At 39.5% G+C, this 15,451-nt stretch overlaps 1 protein-coding gene across 1 annotated transcript in view; it reads right to left on the bottom strand.

The window, feature by feature from the left end:
• IQGAP1 (IQ motif containing GTPase activating protein 1) overlaps positions 1 to 15,451 on the bottom strand; it is a 103,101-nt gene that overhangs the window by 39,393 nt on the left and 48,257 nt on the right. Inside the window, exons 6-14 of the mRNA XM_075207885.1 lie at positions 14,600 to 14,667; positions 13,118 to 13,231; positions 9,607 to 9,785; positions 8,834 to 8,924; positions 6,585 to 6,748; positions 3,811 to 3,895; positions 2,240 to 2,403; positions 1,770 to 1,930; positions 450 to 574 (exon numbers count right to left, since the gene is read on the bottom strand). Coding sequence (XP_075063986.1) covers positions 450 to 574; positions 1,770 to 1,930; positions 2,240 to 2,403; positions 3,811 to 3,895; positions 6,585 to 6,748; positions 8,834 to 8,924; positions 9,607 to 9,785; positions 13,118 to 13,231; positions 14,600 to 14,667 — 1,151 coding nt within the window. The remainder of the gene's footprint in view (positions 1 to 449; positions 575 to 1,769; positions 1,931 to 2,239; positions 2,404 to 3,810; positions 3,896 to 6,584; positions 6,749 to 8,833; positions 8,925 to 9,606; positions 9,786 to 13,117; positions 13,232 to 14,599; positions 14,668 to 15,451) is intronic.

Raw genomic sequence — 15,451 nt, 5'->3', positions numbered from 1 at the left:
AAAATATTTTTGTACATTATTAACAAACTAAAACAACTATGAACTGATTTATGGCAATTCTGTTTCCAGTTATGGACTGCAAGTGGGGGCTGAGATCATGAAGGGACTAGGGTAGCAAACAGTGGCCTGGGTAGGCAGAAAATGTAAAGCCAGGGCTGCCCAGACAGTGACTGACAAGGACATCACAGGGTATGTGTACAGGACCATCCAACTTATATAAAGGACCTCTGAACACTAAAGAAAAACCTCAATATCAGCCCAAAGTTAGCGCCAAACCTCACTACCCCCAGCTCACTCCCACACCAGCCCCTTTATGGTGTCTTCACTAGGAACAGGGGCCTGGAACTGCTGCAGTGTTAGAATAACAGCCTGAGACTGCAAAGCTCCAGGTCTCTATTATACGGTATCAGAACAGTCTGCTATCTACAATAATTCTAATCATGACTTACTGGCATGCTCCTCGTGTACTGTGTTATTAACATGATTCACACATCCCTGGATATCATTCCATGTAATAAACGCATTCCCTTCTTCACGGGCCTGTTGTTTCAGTTTCATCAATTCATCGACATATCTGCCAGTAGAAAATTAGTAAGTACAAGGAAGTGAGAAGAGACCTTTGAGTTACCAATATATAATATCTCTCTCTCATATATATATATATATTTATATCTGCTCTGCAACCATTGCCTAGCACATCATAGGAGTTAGACGTTCTCCTATAAACAGATTGTCATTAGAATTGTGAATAAGTTATATTTTTGTTTACAGCTTACAGTTATGAATACTATTTTATATAGAAAAGAGTTTGCATGAAATCTCCTGTTGTGTCAGTAGCTTTTGCTGAGCCTGCACTGACCAATCCTGGCAGTTCCACGTTAGAGCCATTATTTCTCTTCAATTTGGCCATGCAAGTGGGTGGCCAAGAACAGACCCAGTCGCACAGACAGAGCATCAGTTGACCACATACACATATAGACAATGGTCACCCGCGCTAGGATTTATGCCAAATCATTTAAGGAAACATACATATTTTGGTGCTGATATCAGACCAATTTGCGACACATGCAGCTAACTTACCATGGGCAATACTCTATGAATAAACCGATCACAAAACATTTAAAATAATGTCTATGGAAATGAACAATTTTCCTTTGACACATGGCTGTGGGTGTATACAAATATATAATGCAACGTGTTGCATCAATATGCAGCAATACTGTGTACATGGAGATTTCGTGCAAAAGGTAAAAATTAGGTGCAGAAAAGTGTCATTGACTTTTATATATCATGACAATTCTATAAGTAAAATGAATAGTGCAACAGCCTTTACATCCTTCCTTCTCTTCCATAAAGTGGCCATGACAACACATGATGCATAGCTGGATGTGAAATGACCAGTGCCTTAATGCACAGACACTTTAAGACGACGCTTTGCACATTTTGTCAAAATGATACAATACAAACTCTGTGTCTACTTCCACAGATCAAAAGTCTACCCGGATAACAGGCCTGACTTTCAGCACTGAGAGGAGACAAGGCCATTCAGAAAGGGGACACAGCCTCATACAAATGGGACAGTGCGGCTTTATTAGATTGGGGGTATAGGCTAATGTGTCCTGATATTCCAAATGGGACTGTTTGTAGGTATGGGATAGTCCAGATTACTGCCCTAGTACAAATTCTGATCTACAAAGGAAAGGATAGTGTTTTAGTGACTTTCCCAAGCACTACCCAGTGAAGTCTAAAGTTCCCAGTTTCATACAAACCTCTGAATGTTCTCATCCTCCACATCCATCAAGCCTGTGACTGGGTTGGCTAGCTGTTTGAAGATGGTGTTCACATCTCCTGTGTCTAAGGCTCTGTTAATTAGAGCCACGGAGGACAACATTTCTACAGCAACTGAGAGCTCAGAGTGATTGAGGTTTCCCTGTCAGAAAAGAAAATATGTTAAAATAAGCATTAGCAAACTGGGCTAACAGTACATGTTTTCCATATCTCCTAGCTGGAGCACGAGTATTAATTGCTGCCCGACGCATACTAAACATCCACATGTGATATTAATTATATCACTTGCGATTCTGTGATGAGAAATCTGGAAAACATGTCCTGTTGTGGATTCCTGTGGATAGGATTTGATAAACACTGTACTGCAATGCCTCTTCTGGGAAACTTTCATTGAGTTACAATGAAATGTGTAATGTAAACCTTTATGGAAGTACAACAATGCTGCACTGACCTCTGGGCTTTGTTGCTGCAGTGTGCTCAGCTCTCTCTGGTAAAGATCTTCTGCAAAAGGGAACACCTCTGGCAGCTGGGCATCGGGGTTCATTAGCTCTTGTACAGTCTCCTCAGCAACCCCCTTTCTGATAGCATTATTTATCCTGACCACTGCGGCCAACCCTGCCGAGCACAAAGAGGCAGAAGGTCACCATTACTGTATTATAGGCACACACATGCACAGGACAACGACATGAATAAACACATATATTATAATGCACGCACACACAGAACAACATGAATATGCAAATGTATTATAATACAGGCATATCATCATCATTATCACCTATATAGTGCCAGTAATTCCGCAGCGCTGTACACATCAGTCCCTATCACATTGGAACTTAACAGTCTAAATTCCCTAACATACACACAGACCGAGAGAGACTAAGGTCAATTTAATAGCAGCCAATTAACCTACTAGTATGTTTTTGGAGTGTGGGAGGAAACTGAAGCACCCGGAAACCCACGCAAACTCCACACAAATAAAGCCATGGTCGGGAATGAAACTCATGCTGTGAGGCAGAAGTTCTAACCACTAAGCCACCATGCTGCCCAATAAAATATATCCTTATATTTGGTGAGTACTGATGTCATTGCTGTACATAAAAATACATATATCCACAGGACAATTACATGAATATATATATGCCTGATATGATGGTGCTATATATATATATATATATATATATATATATATATATATATATATATATATATATATATATATATACACACACACACACATACATATTTAAAGGATTTCACTTCTTTTTAACTCCAGTGCTCAAATGTTATATATTTGTTTTCTTCATGCAAGCCTCTGCCTTATACCTACCGCTGGTTAAATACCTGCTCACCCAGGGGCTGGGCTGTACGCAGAGCTTATGTGGCATTAAAATGTAAACGCAGGTGAACTTGGAATGGAAGTTAAGTTTGGTAATGGTCTACACGAAGTACAAAAGGCGGACATATTTAATAAAAACATAATTTTCTAGTCTGAAGGCCCAAATTATCTGGAGTTAAATGCAAGTGTACATAGAACAGTACATGCATCTTTTAGGAGATGTGAAATATCCTGCTAAAAGAACAGGAAAAAAATAATTTTCTGTATATTCCTTGCTCAGACACATGTGTATTTGTACAGTTTGAATTGTGTTTTATTGGCTGGAGAGATTAGATATATAATTAAGGATTACTAAACTCCAACAAATACTGGTTTTGTTTGCATTCTACCTACAGCGTTTGGTGATCATCTATTGCAGGGTTTTAACAGATGTTATTACATCCCACTATGTTAGCAGTGAACAGTCTGCATTGTTTTTACTCCCAGCAGCGGTTAATATGGTAATGTAACTGGCCCTTCTAGATAAGAGGTAAAGTAGATAGAACAGGAATCCATTGTTTCCATCTAGTGTTAATGTGGAGCAGAGAGAGGCACACCTGGGGTTGTGCCATGAAAGCACTCTATAGAGAGAGGCTGACACACTGCCGTCACATAGTAGAAAACATTGCTGTATGGCTACTTACTCCTCTGCAGCTGCTGTGCCGAGCCATTGGCAGCATCAACTCCAGCCTGCAACTCCTCCTTCTGCAAAGGTCCACTCAGGCCGCTCTGTAGGGGATTCAGAACACACATGTATTTATTGTTCATCGGCAAACAAAACACAATACCTGAATTACAGTAAGAGCAATAATCATACAGCTACATCACCAATACCTGTTGGTATCATGGGTCCACTAGGAATTGCAAGACTCATAGCACCTATGGGCTACTATAAGCTAAGGCATATCAATCAAACACCGATTTGGTTAAGAACCAAGAGCAGTGCCGTTTTGTAAAGGTTCAAAGCCAATACACAAGTATATTTATATGTATAGCTATTAGCACACAACACTATAGAAAACAATGACCCATTGAGATAAAAATAACAACAAGATATATATGGTCTTTAACCAATTCAATAGATTTACAAAAGTATTGGTCTCACATTACTCAGTATCTGGGAACACAAAAAGTCCACAGCCACAGATCATATATTTATTCCATAATGACATTTGCTTGATAACCTTTCATGCACGAAAACGGGCCAAAGTAATGTATTTATCCATTCAACAACCACAAGACGGGTTTATTTAGTAAACAGAAAAACTATGATCAAATTATATAAAGCAATCATGGGTGACCTAATTCACTTCTGGGGCCGCGCGGTGAAGCCCACTAACCTTCATAAGCGTCGCACATTACCCATAATCTCAGTAATAAGTTAAAACAATACATTTAACCAAATAATTTGGTGATCCCTTATAACACCTATCTGTTATAACACATCAGCAGACATATTAAATAAGTGTATAACAATCAAATCTGCCAATAAAGCAGGAAGGAGCTGGGGGCCGCAGCAGAAGGCTCAGAGGGCCAAATGTGGCCCATCACTGATAGAACACAACACAACACTCGGTAAAACCATAAACACAGATCTGAATTTCTGCGCTCTATAATATATGTATTAATATTTAATGAAATATCAAAAATCAAGCAAGCTAAAAATAATACAGACAATGACATCATCCACGGAAAGAATGACCTAAAAGCAGATTTCTGGAGAATATAGATAGAACTTTTGTCTAAGGAGTTAACCGATTACACAAAAATGTTTCATTCACTCGCTTAAAAAAACACACACCCAAATTCCAGCCCTCAACACAGAGTGCCTTTTGTGCTGTGTGGCTATTTATAAATCTCTCTGCGCATACAAAAGCCATACATGTGTGTGCGGGCATAAAGACAGACCCACACCTTTATAGTACGAGAGAGGTGGGCATGCTTGGATGGAAACAGATGTATTCAGGGCACAAACACGATGAATAGCTGCAGAACAACACATGCAAAGTGAACACCGCAGTCCATTATTTTCCACGCTGCTGACAAAACATTACGTACTAGTAACTGTGTCATCAAACGTCTTCTGTATCAAAAGGCGGCTGCAAAAACACAACTAAGCTTAAACAGAGTTTCTCTGCACATGGATACACCTGACAGAGAATGACTTTGGATCATGACTGTGTTTCACAGACTCCGAGGATACAGGGAACAAAGCACTGCACACATGATAAGCAATATCATTCAGTCGCACACGCAATCAAGTCAGATCAGGATGACTGAAAACAAATACAGTCTGACTAATATCTCTGTGATGCCCTAGTCTCACCAATCTAACTGAACCATAATTACCTTGGACATATTTATATTGGGGACTATGAGATTTTTGTCGATATCTACTTTATTATTGTTTTATTATGAATGTTTTACTGCATTATTTTTTACTCTACTTATTTTGTATATGCTGCTTGTTATCCAAGGCAGACTTGTACAAAATAACAGGAAACAGCCATGTGACAGGTACTTTGTGCGGAGACACTGCAGTATTATGTAAGTTCTGCAGACTGTTCACTTACATCATTCGGGAAACATGTAGGACAGGCACAGGTCACCAAGTACTTTATATGTGTGCCAGAAAATTACCCCTGTAACTGCCTGAGATCTAGAAAAATGTTGACCTGCCTCAATACTTTTGTTGTACTCCCTGTTTTGCAATCCTCCTGCTATATTCACACGCACATACTGTATTTATATTTACAAACACAACAGACATATTGCTTAAGTGAAATCATTCCTGTTTCAACATAATATGTATATGGTTGAACAATCTTTAGTCATTAGGGACGATGTGTGTTTTGGTGTTTACCTCTTAGAACAGTTTCAAATCATGTTTCACACATAGAAAATAACTTGGAGAAAGGCTTTAAAGGACCAGTAAACACAAATATAAAATATTTGTTTTAATTCCCTCTTAATAGTAATATCCCTCCCAATCCACAACTTTGGCTGTAATTAGAAGACACTAACAACCTGTCCTGTCTTACACTCAGCTGAGTTAAAATGGGGAAGCAGTTAGTGGAGAAACTATATTTCTCCAACAGATCTTCTGACTGGTTACCGAGTGCACATACCAAATCGGCTTTCATTTAGGTAGACAGGTCCACTACATTCCTCACCGTCTACACCTTAATCCAGTGGTTCCCAAACTGTGTGCCGTGGCTCCCTGGGGTGCCGCGGCGATCTCACAAGGGTGCCTCGGCCAGGGCCGCTTTTAAGCAAGGGCGGGGGACTTATTGGTAAAGATTTTGGCTTATAGGTGCCTTGAAAAATTATGGAAACCCTAAGGGTGCCTCTAACTGAGAAAGTTTGGGATCCACTGCCTTAATCTGAGTAACCTGTGTAATTGTGATGGACCACTCACCTCCACCTTCTGCTGCTTATCACTCTGTAGTTGATTGAAGTACCATTCTGAATTATCTCTTTGTAATGTTCTTAGAGAAAGTGCTTGGTTACTGAGAGCTTCAAACAACACTGGTGGGCTGCCAGTCTCCAGGGCACGGTCTACCCTGTCTATAGCCGCTTGTACTACACACAGAAGACATAGGAAAAAATGATAATCAATTAATATTGAAATTTAGAGAATAAACTGAAATGCAAGCTTTATACGCCACTAGTAATACAAATATGTAAAAGAACGAAGGACTTGTCAGATAACTGATATAACTTTTGCTCCAATGCAAAATTATCTATCCACACCAAACTTTCCTTGTAAAGAGCTACTGAGGAAAACTACAAGTCAGGGTGTTGTAGATTACTACAGGTACTTGCAGGAAACCACAGCTCATTCCGACAGTTTATGACATAACACTCCATTTCTTTTATTGTAAAGTGTATATCCACCTCACGATTAAAATGTCACAAAACCTCAATTTTTGTCAGACAAATATGCTTTTAATAGAGTATTTACAGAGAGCCATTACCCTGTGTTTCGGCGCAGACAGCTCTCTCTGTAGACTATGCAACAAATAACTACTATTAATAAAGTATTATAGCAATATAGCATTAATGCAATCAATATTATGTTGCATTTTGCTATCACAATAAAGTACATAGTAGTAGTAAAGTGAAGGTCGGGCATTGCAGAAAAGAAGCAAATCACTATTCCATCATATAGCTGTTGGAAAGGAGTAAGCTGGGAGCAGTGGTGTCTGCAGGAGTTAAGTGTTCCTAATAATACTATATTAAAAACTCTGAAGGTTCCAGTTATCCCTCACGGAAGATCAGTGGCAGGCGGTTTATGTAAACATTTTTCGTATGTCCAAATGCTTAAATCATACTGAAATGTTTATCAAACTGGTTAATAGACTATCTCACTCCCTCTAGAATCCACAGAATGTGGCCCTCTCATTCTAAGCTTTGTTGCAGACAATGCTCGATGGTTGGGGATTTACTTCATATTTTCTGGGCATGTCAGGTTTTACATTCATTTTGGGTCCAGGTATTTGATTTAGCTAATAAGGTTACCGGCTTATCTCTCTCCCCGGCACCTGAAATTGCCCTTCTTCAATTTTACTCTCCTCAAGCCCAGAAACAGGCCCGTTATGTTTTTAACCATATACTTATTGCTGCTAGGACCTCCATAGCTCAGGCATGGAAGACTCTGCTCCCCCCCGCCTTATCAAAGGTAATAGCCAAAGTTTAGTTTGCTTTTGAGATGGAAACCCTGGGTGCTCCCTACTCTACGAATCCATCCTCCCCTTGATTGAAATGGTTTGATTGACATGTTTATGTGACGGAAGGGGGTGGTACTCCAGAAGCAAATCTTCCTTCCTCTCCATCCGTTAATGGTGTCCCCTTTACGTCAACTGGGTCCCCCACAGCCTGTCCTGGTTGTGTCCTCAAGTTCCCTCCTTTTTTCTTTCTGTACCCCCCATTTACTTGGCAAAACTCAATAAAAATGATTAATGCAAAAAAAAAAAAAAAAAACAAACTCTGAAGGTTGTTTGCAAAGTGTATATTAGCTCATAACAGCCAGACATTTGCATTAAACTCATTTACACTATTTGCTGATCAGTTCTTGTACATTACTGCACTTTGGCACAATATTTACAAGTAATCTCACTGTCATCTAAAGGGAAGTTACAATACTTTTTATTTTCCTTTAAAACATCAACTTGTAAAAATACAAAGAAACTGACATATATATCTTTGATGCTTATTCCGGAGTCATATGCTAAATCTAACAATTTGGTAATTTAAGACTGAAATGCCAACTATACCTAAAACATCACCTGGTTCAATAAAATGTGATCAGGTGGGACAGGACGTCCTTTTTACCAATGACGGGCTTGTTTTGTGTGCATGTGGTCATCAGCTCCAGGAAACACTGTTTCTCTATAATCCATTAGTAAATTACCCAGTTGCTCAGTGTTGATATCATTACTGCAGCAGGCGTGACCAGCGTTCAAAATACAATAATTACAAATACAATGAAGGGATTGCAGGTAAAATGAACCAGCTATAATTGAGTGGAGACATCATGAAGTGGGTGTGGCTGAGGGACCTTTGTTCAGCATGTGCACACATGTATATGTGTTTCATTATGAAATCTGGCCCTGGCTAGAGGCACTCCCAAATTCAGCATGGTCCATAGCCAAATTCCATACTTACAGTTCACTTTGTTGATATTGCCTTGTATTTCTGCTTGAGTTAGCAGCTCTTCATACACATCCCGCTCTTCCCCTGCATTCTCTGCACTTATCTGAACACACAGAAAACAGAAGGTTGTTGTAAGGAGAGATGGACACACACACACACACACACACACACACACACACTGCCCTGTCAGCAGAGATATCGGGCAATTAGCCAGACATCACAAGTGTAATTAAAATCAAATGGATGAATATTGAACATGTGGGAGGAAGATGGCCGCTATTGGCCTATGTCTGAGGTATTTTTTAACTACACAAACAGACTGCATGGAAGCGCGCCATGTGGTAAATGTCTGAATGTCATCCAATATGGCTACCTACATGCCTGGCCAGACTGGACACCGAACTCATCACTGTGCTCTCTTACAAAGTGGCAGAATTGGCCTAGATGTGCCGACAGAAGAAATTACAATTTTATTAATGTATAAATTGGTGCACATGAGGGAGAACAAGCTGGAATAAAGTTCCTACAAGTAATTATTTGCAGAAACAGAAGGCATAAAATATAAATACAGTTGTGTGGAGATTCCAATATTTTACAAGAACTAAAAATAGGAAGCTCTACTAAAAAAAAAAGAAGTTTAAGAAACTTTATGGCACGTTCTTGCCAGCAAATGTGGGCTTTATATGCTCAACCACACATAGCACTTCAGTTCCTGTTTGTGTACAAAAACAAACGTGGACTTCTTCATATATTTCGCAAAACGGTTTCAAATAAACATGACTCACCCGTTTCTTTGCATTCTCCATTTTATGCTGCTTTGCCTTATAAAGTGTATTCTGATATCCAGTGGCCAGTGGCTCATTAAGGTTTACTAGCATGGCATTTGGATTCTTAAGTGCAGTAAAGGTTTCCGCAGGGACTCCCCGATCAACTGCTTCATTGATGGCAATTACAGCTGCATGCACTGCAAAACACAAGCAAGATTATATTTATTTTATTTATTTATAAGGCACCACAGATTCAATAGCACCAGATACAGAAACAAATAGATGAGGTAATACATGTCTGTAGCACAGATGAGTGTGAGTAATGCTATGGGGACTCACACAGAGTGCAGCAAAAGACGTGACAGGACGTACGAGGGACAGTAGACAGACGTGAGCCAATAGGTAGAGGACCCTGCCTGCGAGAGCTTACATTCTAAAGGGAGGAGTGGTGAGAGACATTAGGACCAACTTGGAGATAATGGAGATGGCAGGTGGGGAAGAAGAGGTGATGGATAAGATGGTCAGGAGGTGGTAGGATAGGCGAGCTTGACCAGGTGAGTTTTGAGTGAGCGTTTGAAGGACTGAAGGTTGGGGGAGAGTCGAGTGAGATGGGGTAGGGAGTTCCAAGATTAGGAGCAGCATGGCAGAAGTCTTGGATGCGAGCATGGGAGGAAGTAACGAGGTGAATTGAGGCGGAGCGAAGTGATCGCGTAGGAATATACCTCAAGACAAGGTCAGAGATGTAAGGGGGAGAAGTGTTGGTAAGGGCTTTGTAAGTGAGGGTAAGGAGCTTCAACTGAATTCTAAAACTGATAGGGAGCCAATGAAGGGATTTATGCAGAGGAGAAGCGGAAGAGGTGCGGTGGGAGAGGAAGATGGGCCTAGCTGCAGCATTCTGTAAGAATTGACGGTCAGAAGTGCGAGAGCAATGAATGCCAGTGAATAGGAGGTTGCAATAGTCGAGACGAGAAATGATGAGTGAATGGACCAGGATTTTGGTGGCTTCCTGAGAGAGGAAGGGACAGATTTTTGTAATGTTATGGAGGTAGAAGTTGCAGGATTTGGTGAGGGACTGGATATGAGGGGTAAAGCTGAAGGCTGTCAAGGGTGACTCCAAAGCAGCGAGCGAGCTTGGGTGACAGGAGAAAGAGTGATGTTTTCAACCAAGAGGGAGATATTGGGAGGGATAACAACACTGGCAGGAGGAAAGATGATGAGCTCGGATTTGGAAATGTTGAAATTCAGGAAGCGCTGTGAGATCCAGGTACTTACAGCAGAGAGACAACTAGATACCTGGGTTAGAACTGCGGGAGAGAGGTCAGGGGAGGGAGATAGATTTGTGCATCATCAGCATAGAGGTGGTATTGGAGGCCAAATAATTAAATGAGTTCATCAAGAGAGGTGGTGTATAGAGAGAAGAGCAGAGGGCCAAGGACAGAGCCTTGATGGACTCCAGTAGAAAGGGGAAGAGGGGGGAGAAGAGTCAGAAGCAGACACTAAAAGAACGGCCAGAGAGCTTAGAGGCAAACCAGCAGAGAGCTGTATATTCAACTTTAATCTAGTCAGCAATGTTTCTGCTTTTCATCAACAATATATATTCATAAGATTAATTTGAGCCAAGCAATAAATATTTTAGTCAGGCAACAAACTTCAAAGTGGGTAAAACACAGAATTCAAATATTAGACTACTCAATGTTTATCTGCAAGATAATTCAGAGCCAACCTGCAAGAGATGTGGTCAAATAAAAGCTAGGGGGCCATAATGTTCTTTCCTTTGATATACAATAATTACACATTTTGGGTTCCCTCTCAGCTGAGCATTCTGGAAATAAAAGAGTTAAGCACTTAAAAAGTTATAAATACTCTTCGTGGGAGAATATGTATCGCAACTGAAGATATTTGAGATAAAGTTATGGCTGAGGTGGGGTCGCTTTTTCAGTATACACTACAGACTTCCTGTCAGCAAACCTGTTGAAAAGAAAAACACTACAGCTCATTCTCTTTTAACCACCTTCAGCAGAAAGTGGCCGATAACAAATAACACAGCATATACAAATAAAATGTCAAGCATCTCAATTCTTGCCAAAATATGTGAACTTTCACATATATTTATAGATATTATTGGCAGCTTTCTTACCTAAGAGAACTTGTATTATAAATTTAGTGGTCCTTGAAGTAGCCCTGTGTTTAAGACAAAATCAACTCCTACAGGAGCTTTTAATCAGCTGATCTCGAGACAAGAGAGTCAGATGCAGTGATAGCTGCAGCAAGGTAATGAACCAGATACTCCGCCGGGCGAGTATTTTGGTGGTCCTGGTAGCACATCTGTGCCTTTACCAACCTGGTTTACAGTTAAATATTCCTTATGAGTGTGTTTATTTAACCCTTTCATTTACAAAATGTTTTGCATAATGTGAGGAAAACTTCAAATTGAGCACTTGAAATTGAAGACTTGGCGGCAGGACAGTAAGAAGTATTAAAATCTACACTATGACATCTTATCCTATAAGTGTAAAATGTTATTGCATAAGCAATTGTAACTTTTTTTGTAGGCATTATTTCGGTTAACACATATTTTACTACGTTTCCAATGTATTTTGTGCACATCACAAGGCGCCAGGAGGCCCATTGTTGTGGAAAGTTTCTGGCATTATCTAGGCAAGTAATCATCGTTCGATTGCTAAATGTATTTAATGGGGACATTTGGCCAACTGCCTAATGTGCTTAAACAGCCATTTGTATATTTAGCAGTGATGATTACCTCCAGGAAATAGCTTCTAACTAGATGAAAGCAAGTGGCCTGTAACTTGAAAGGAGATCGGTAGCAAAGATCAAAGCTTCTCAGGACCACTCAAGCTCAGCGGCACAGTTGATATTAAATGTTGCTGGTGGTGGCATCATGGTGTATGATTACTGTACCAGTGGACGTCCTCTGCATTAATACACTCTTTGCAGGGACGGATGGAATTAAAGGAGGACTCTAACAAAATATAATGCTTGCACAATAAACCCCATACTGCCAACTAGTAGAACAGCAGAAACACCACCCCTGAAATCACTGTGGTTCGGGAGATAATAACCCCCCATTGGCATTGTAACAGACATATCTCCCAGGCAGACAATAAGTTAGAAAGAACACTGGATATTTGTTAATACAGCGAACTAGATGGCGGCTACGGCTCATCCAATCACCCTCTTCAATGCTACTTTCAAGGTTCTGTCTGCCTATTTTGTGCAATACTTGAATGCAAAACTCCATTGAGTTCTCAAATTGTTGTACAACACCCCCTCTCCCCAAAATGCAGACCAGGTCAAAATATCCGGGTACCCTGTCATTGGAGACATACTCACACCTTGCTGCTTAATGAACAATCATTTCTCCCGTCAGAGTAGGAAGGAGAAGTTTGAAATTCAAGCTCTTCATTACTTCAGAGCGTGTGTGAATATTCTTTGTTAACATCAGAAATAAATGTATCCGTAAAATAAGTACATAACTACTCTAACAAGTGAATACATAACCATTACTCACATGCAGCTTCATCCACAGACAGCTCACTGGCCAAGATTCCTCCAATTTTGCCGAACGCCGGCATCTGAATCCCGTATTTCTCAAGCTCGCTTTTCATTATATCAATCTCTTCAGCTGTCAGTACAGAGAAAATGTTAGCGCCAAGTAGCCTCTGGTGTAAACATTACTAGGGCCACATAAATATAAGTAATATTATTAGTATAATACATAGCAACAGAACACGGCAAAACGCTCCACATGAAAAATGTTGGCACCTATGCCTGCACTGTTAGAGTATTTTAACATTCTTAAAATGTCTCCAGCATACTGCACACCTCCCAATATTTTAAATTGACAGCCAGGAACATTAAAGGTTTGTTAGAGGTAAAAATATAGATTATATTGCACAACTAGAAACACCAAAAGACTATCAAACATGTCGAACTAAGGATCAATGACTTCATAAATTAGGGATTATTTTGGGAACTAATGTATGAGTTTATTCCTACAGATATACACATCAGTATAAAAATAGGCTAATTTCTGAGAAGAGGGTTAGGAAAAAAGTACAAAAAGGCATATTTGTGATGTATGGTATTTGTTAGCATATTGTATTTTAAATAAAACATCAGAACTTCAGTGTCATTAGTCCAAAAGATACTGTACCTCCCTCTTCACGTATCATTGCTTTCGCCTTTCAATGTAATAGCTAAACTAATAAAATGTTACTTTAACAGATAATCCAACAATCACTTACTACAACAACTGCAAATTACATGACAAAACTTGTGGTAGTAAAATCAGTGCAATGGAACTACATTTACATGCTCCAGAATTACAATTAATCAATTCAAGTAAATGACATGTAATTTGGAGCACCTGAATCACATTATTTTCGCATTAAACAGTTAAAGCTAACTTATGAAAATAATTGACAACTGTCCTTGACAACAAGGGGTTTTAAACATTTTTCCCTGGCTAGTATGCATCCCAGATCTATCCTTATTTAATATTGAAAAACTTCAGTAACATTCAGTTTTCAGTACGTATTTTACTGTATGCCATAGAAGTTAAAAATTATGGAAGTGTTGACTATAGAAAAGAATATTATTAATGACGCTGTGGTTATGTTGTTTTATGATGTCCCATGTTGGCATACACCCAGCACAAAGTTCCCCTTGAAGATTATATTAAAATCTTGAGAACTCTGCAAAAAGCACTTCAGTAACTACAAAATATTGGGCAATATTGGTCTTTATGTCAAGTTTATTTACATACTGCTATGAATTCTGGGTTAGCAAGTATTCACAGATAACTTAACTAAGCATAAAGTCACAGACAACATGGTAATGAGAAGACAGTTAACCATATAATGCAAAATATGCAACCAAAATTGTTTATATACAACATGTCCTTTCCTGTAAGGACGGTCGACATACCCGTGATTAACAGATAATAAATCAAATACATCATTTCTATATAAACATAAGGGTGAATCCTTACCTGTAAATTCTACTTTCCCATACAAGTCCTGGATCTGTGGGGCGAGGCCTAGTTTAAACAGGTACAAACTGAAAAACAAAACAGTGCATTAGACAAACAGCATTTGTAATAAAGAACAGTTTGCACTTTGCTTCAGGTCTTGTTCAGGTCTGACAGTGAATTCCTGTGAAATCTAATTCTGCTGTATCACTAAAACAGCACCAGAATATTTACCATGTCCTTCCGATCCAAGTCCAGCAAAAGTACTCAATGTACTGAAATAAAATAAGGCTAAAGAAAGAAAAATGTCCTTTCCAGATCAGCACAGAGCACCACAGAGCATCTGCATTCAAGTGAATTTCAAAATGTGAATACACTTGTTGCACTGTGATTTTTGCATACATTTCATAATATTTTTAGATAATTAAGGGTTCACATCCCAGAAAAAGTGAAAAGATTCAGCAAAATGTAGTAATTAATAAACAATGGCATTGACTCAGAATTGCTTGGTAATGAGCTGTCGGCTTCTGAGTTAATGAGCAGAGAAAAATGTAGCACAATGGGCCTTTTTGAAGACAAATTGATGGTATAATAAGGGCCATCAACTATCCGTTCTATTTCTAAAACCGAAAGAGACAGTATCAAAAAAATATATACATATATATTATATTGTATCATTACCCATCAGATAATAGTAGATGTGTTATCCTGCAAAATGATAGTTTTACTTTGGATTTAGTTTAGTGATCGCTGCGGACAGGGAGCAACTGTCTCCCGCGTGATCGCTGCGGACAGGGAGCAACTGTCTCCCGCGTGATCGCTGCGGACAGGGAGCAACTGTCTCCCGCGTGATCGCTGCGGACAGGGAGCAAC

This window comes from Mixophyes fleayi, chromosome 4 (genome assembly GCF_038048845.1).
Source record: "Mixophyes fleayi isolate aMixFle1 chromosome 4, aMixFle1.hap1, whole genome shotgun sequence".
Lineage (NCBI taxonomy): Eukaryota > Metazoa > Chordata > Amphibia > Anura > Limnodynastidae > Mixophyes > Mixophyes fleayi.
The sequence above is the reverse complement of the archived record's forward strand: the minus strand, read 5'-3'. Positions and strand labels throughout refer to the sequence as shown.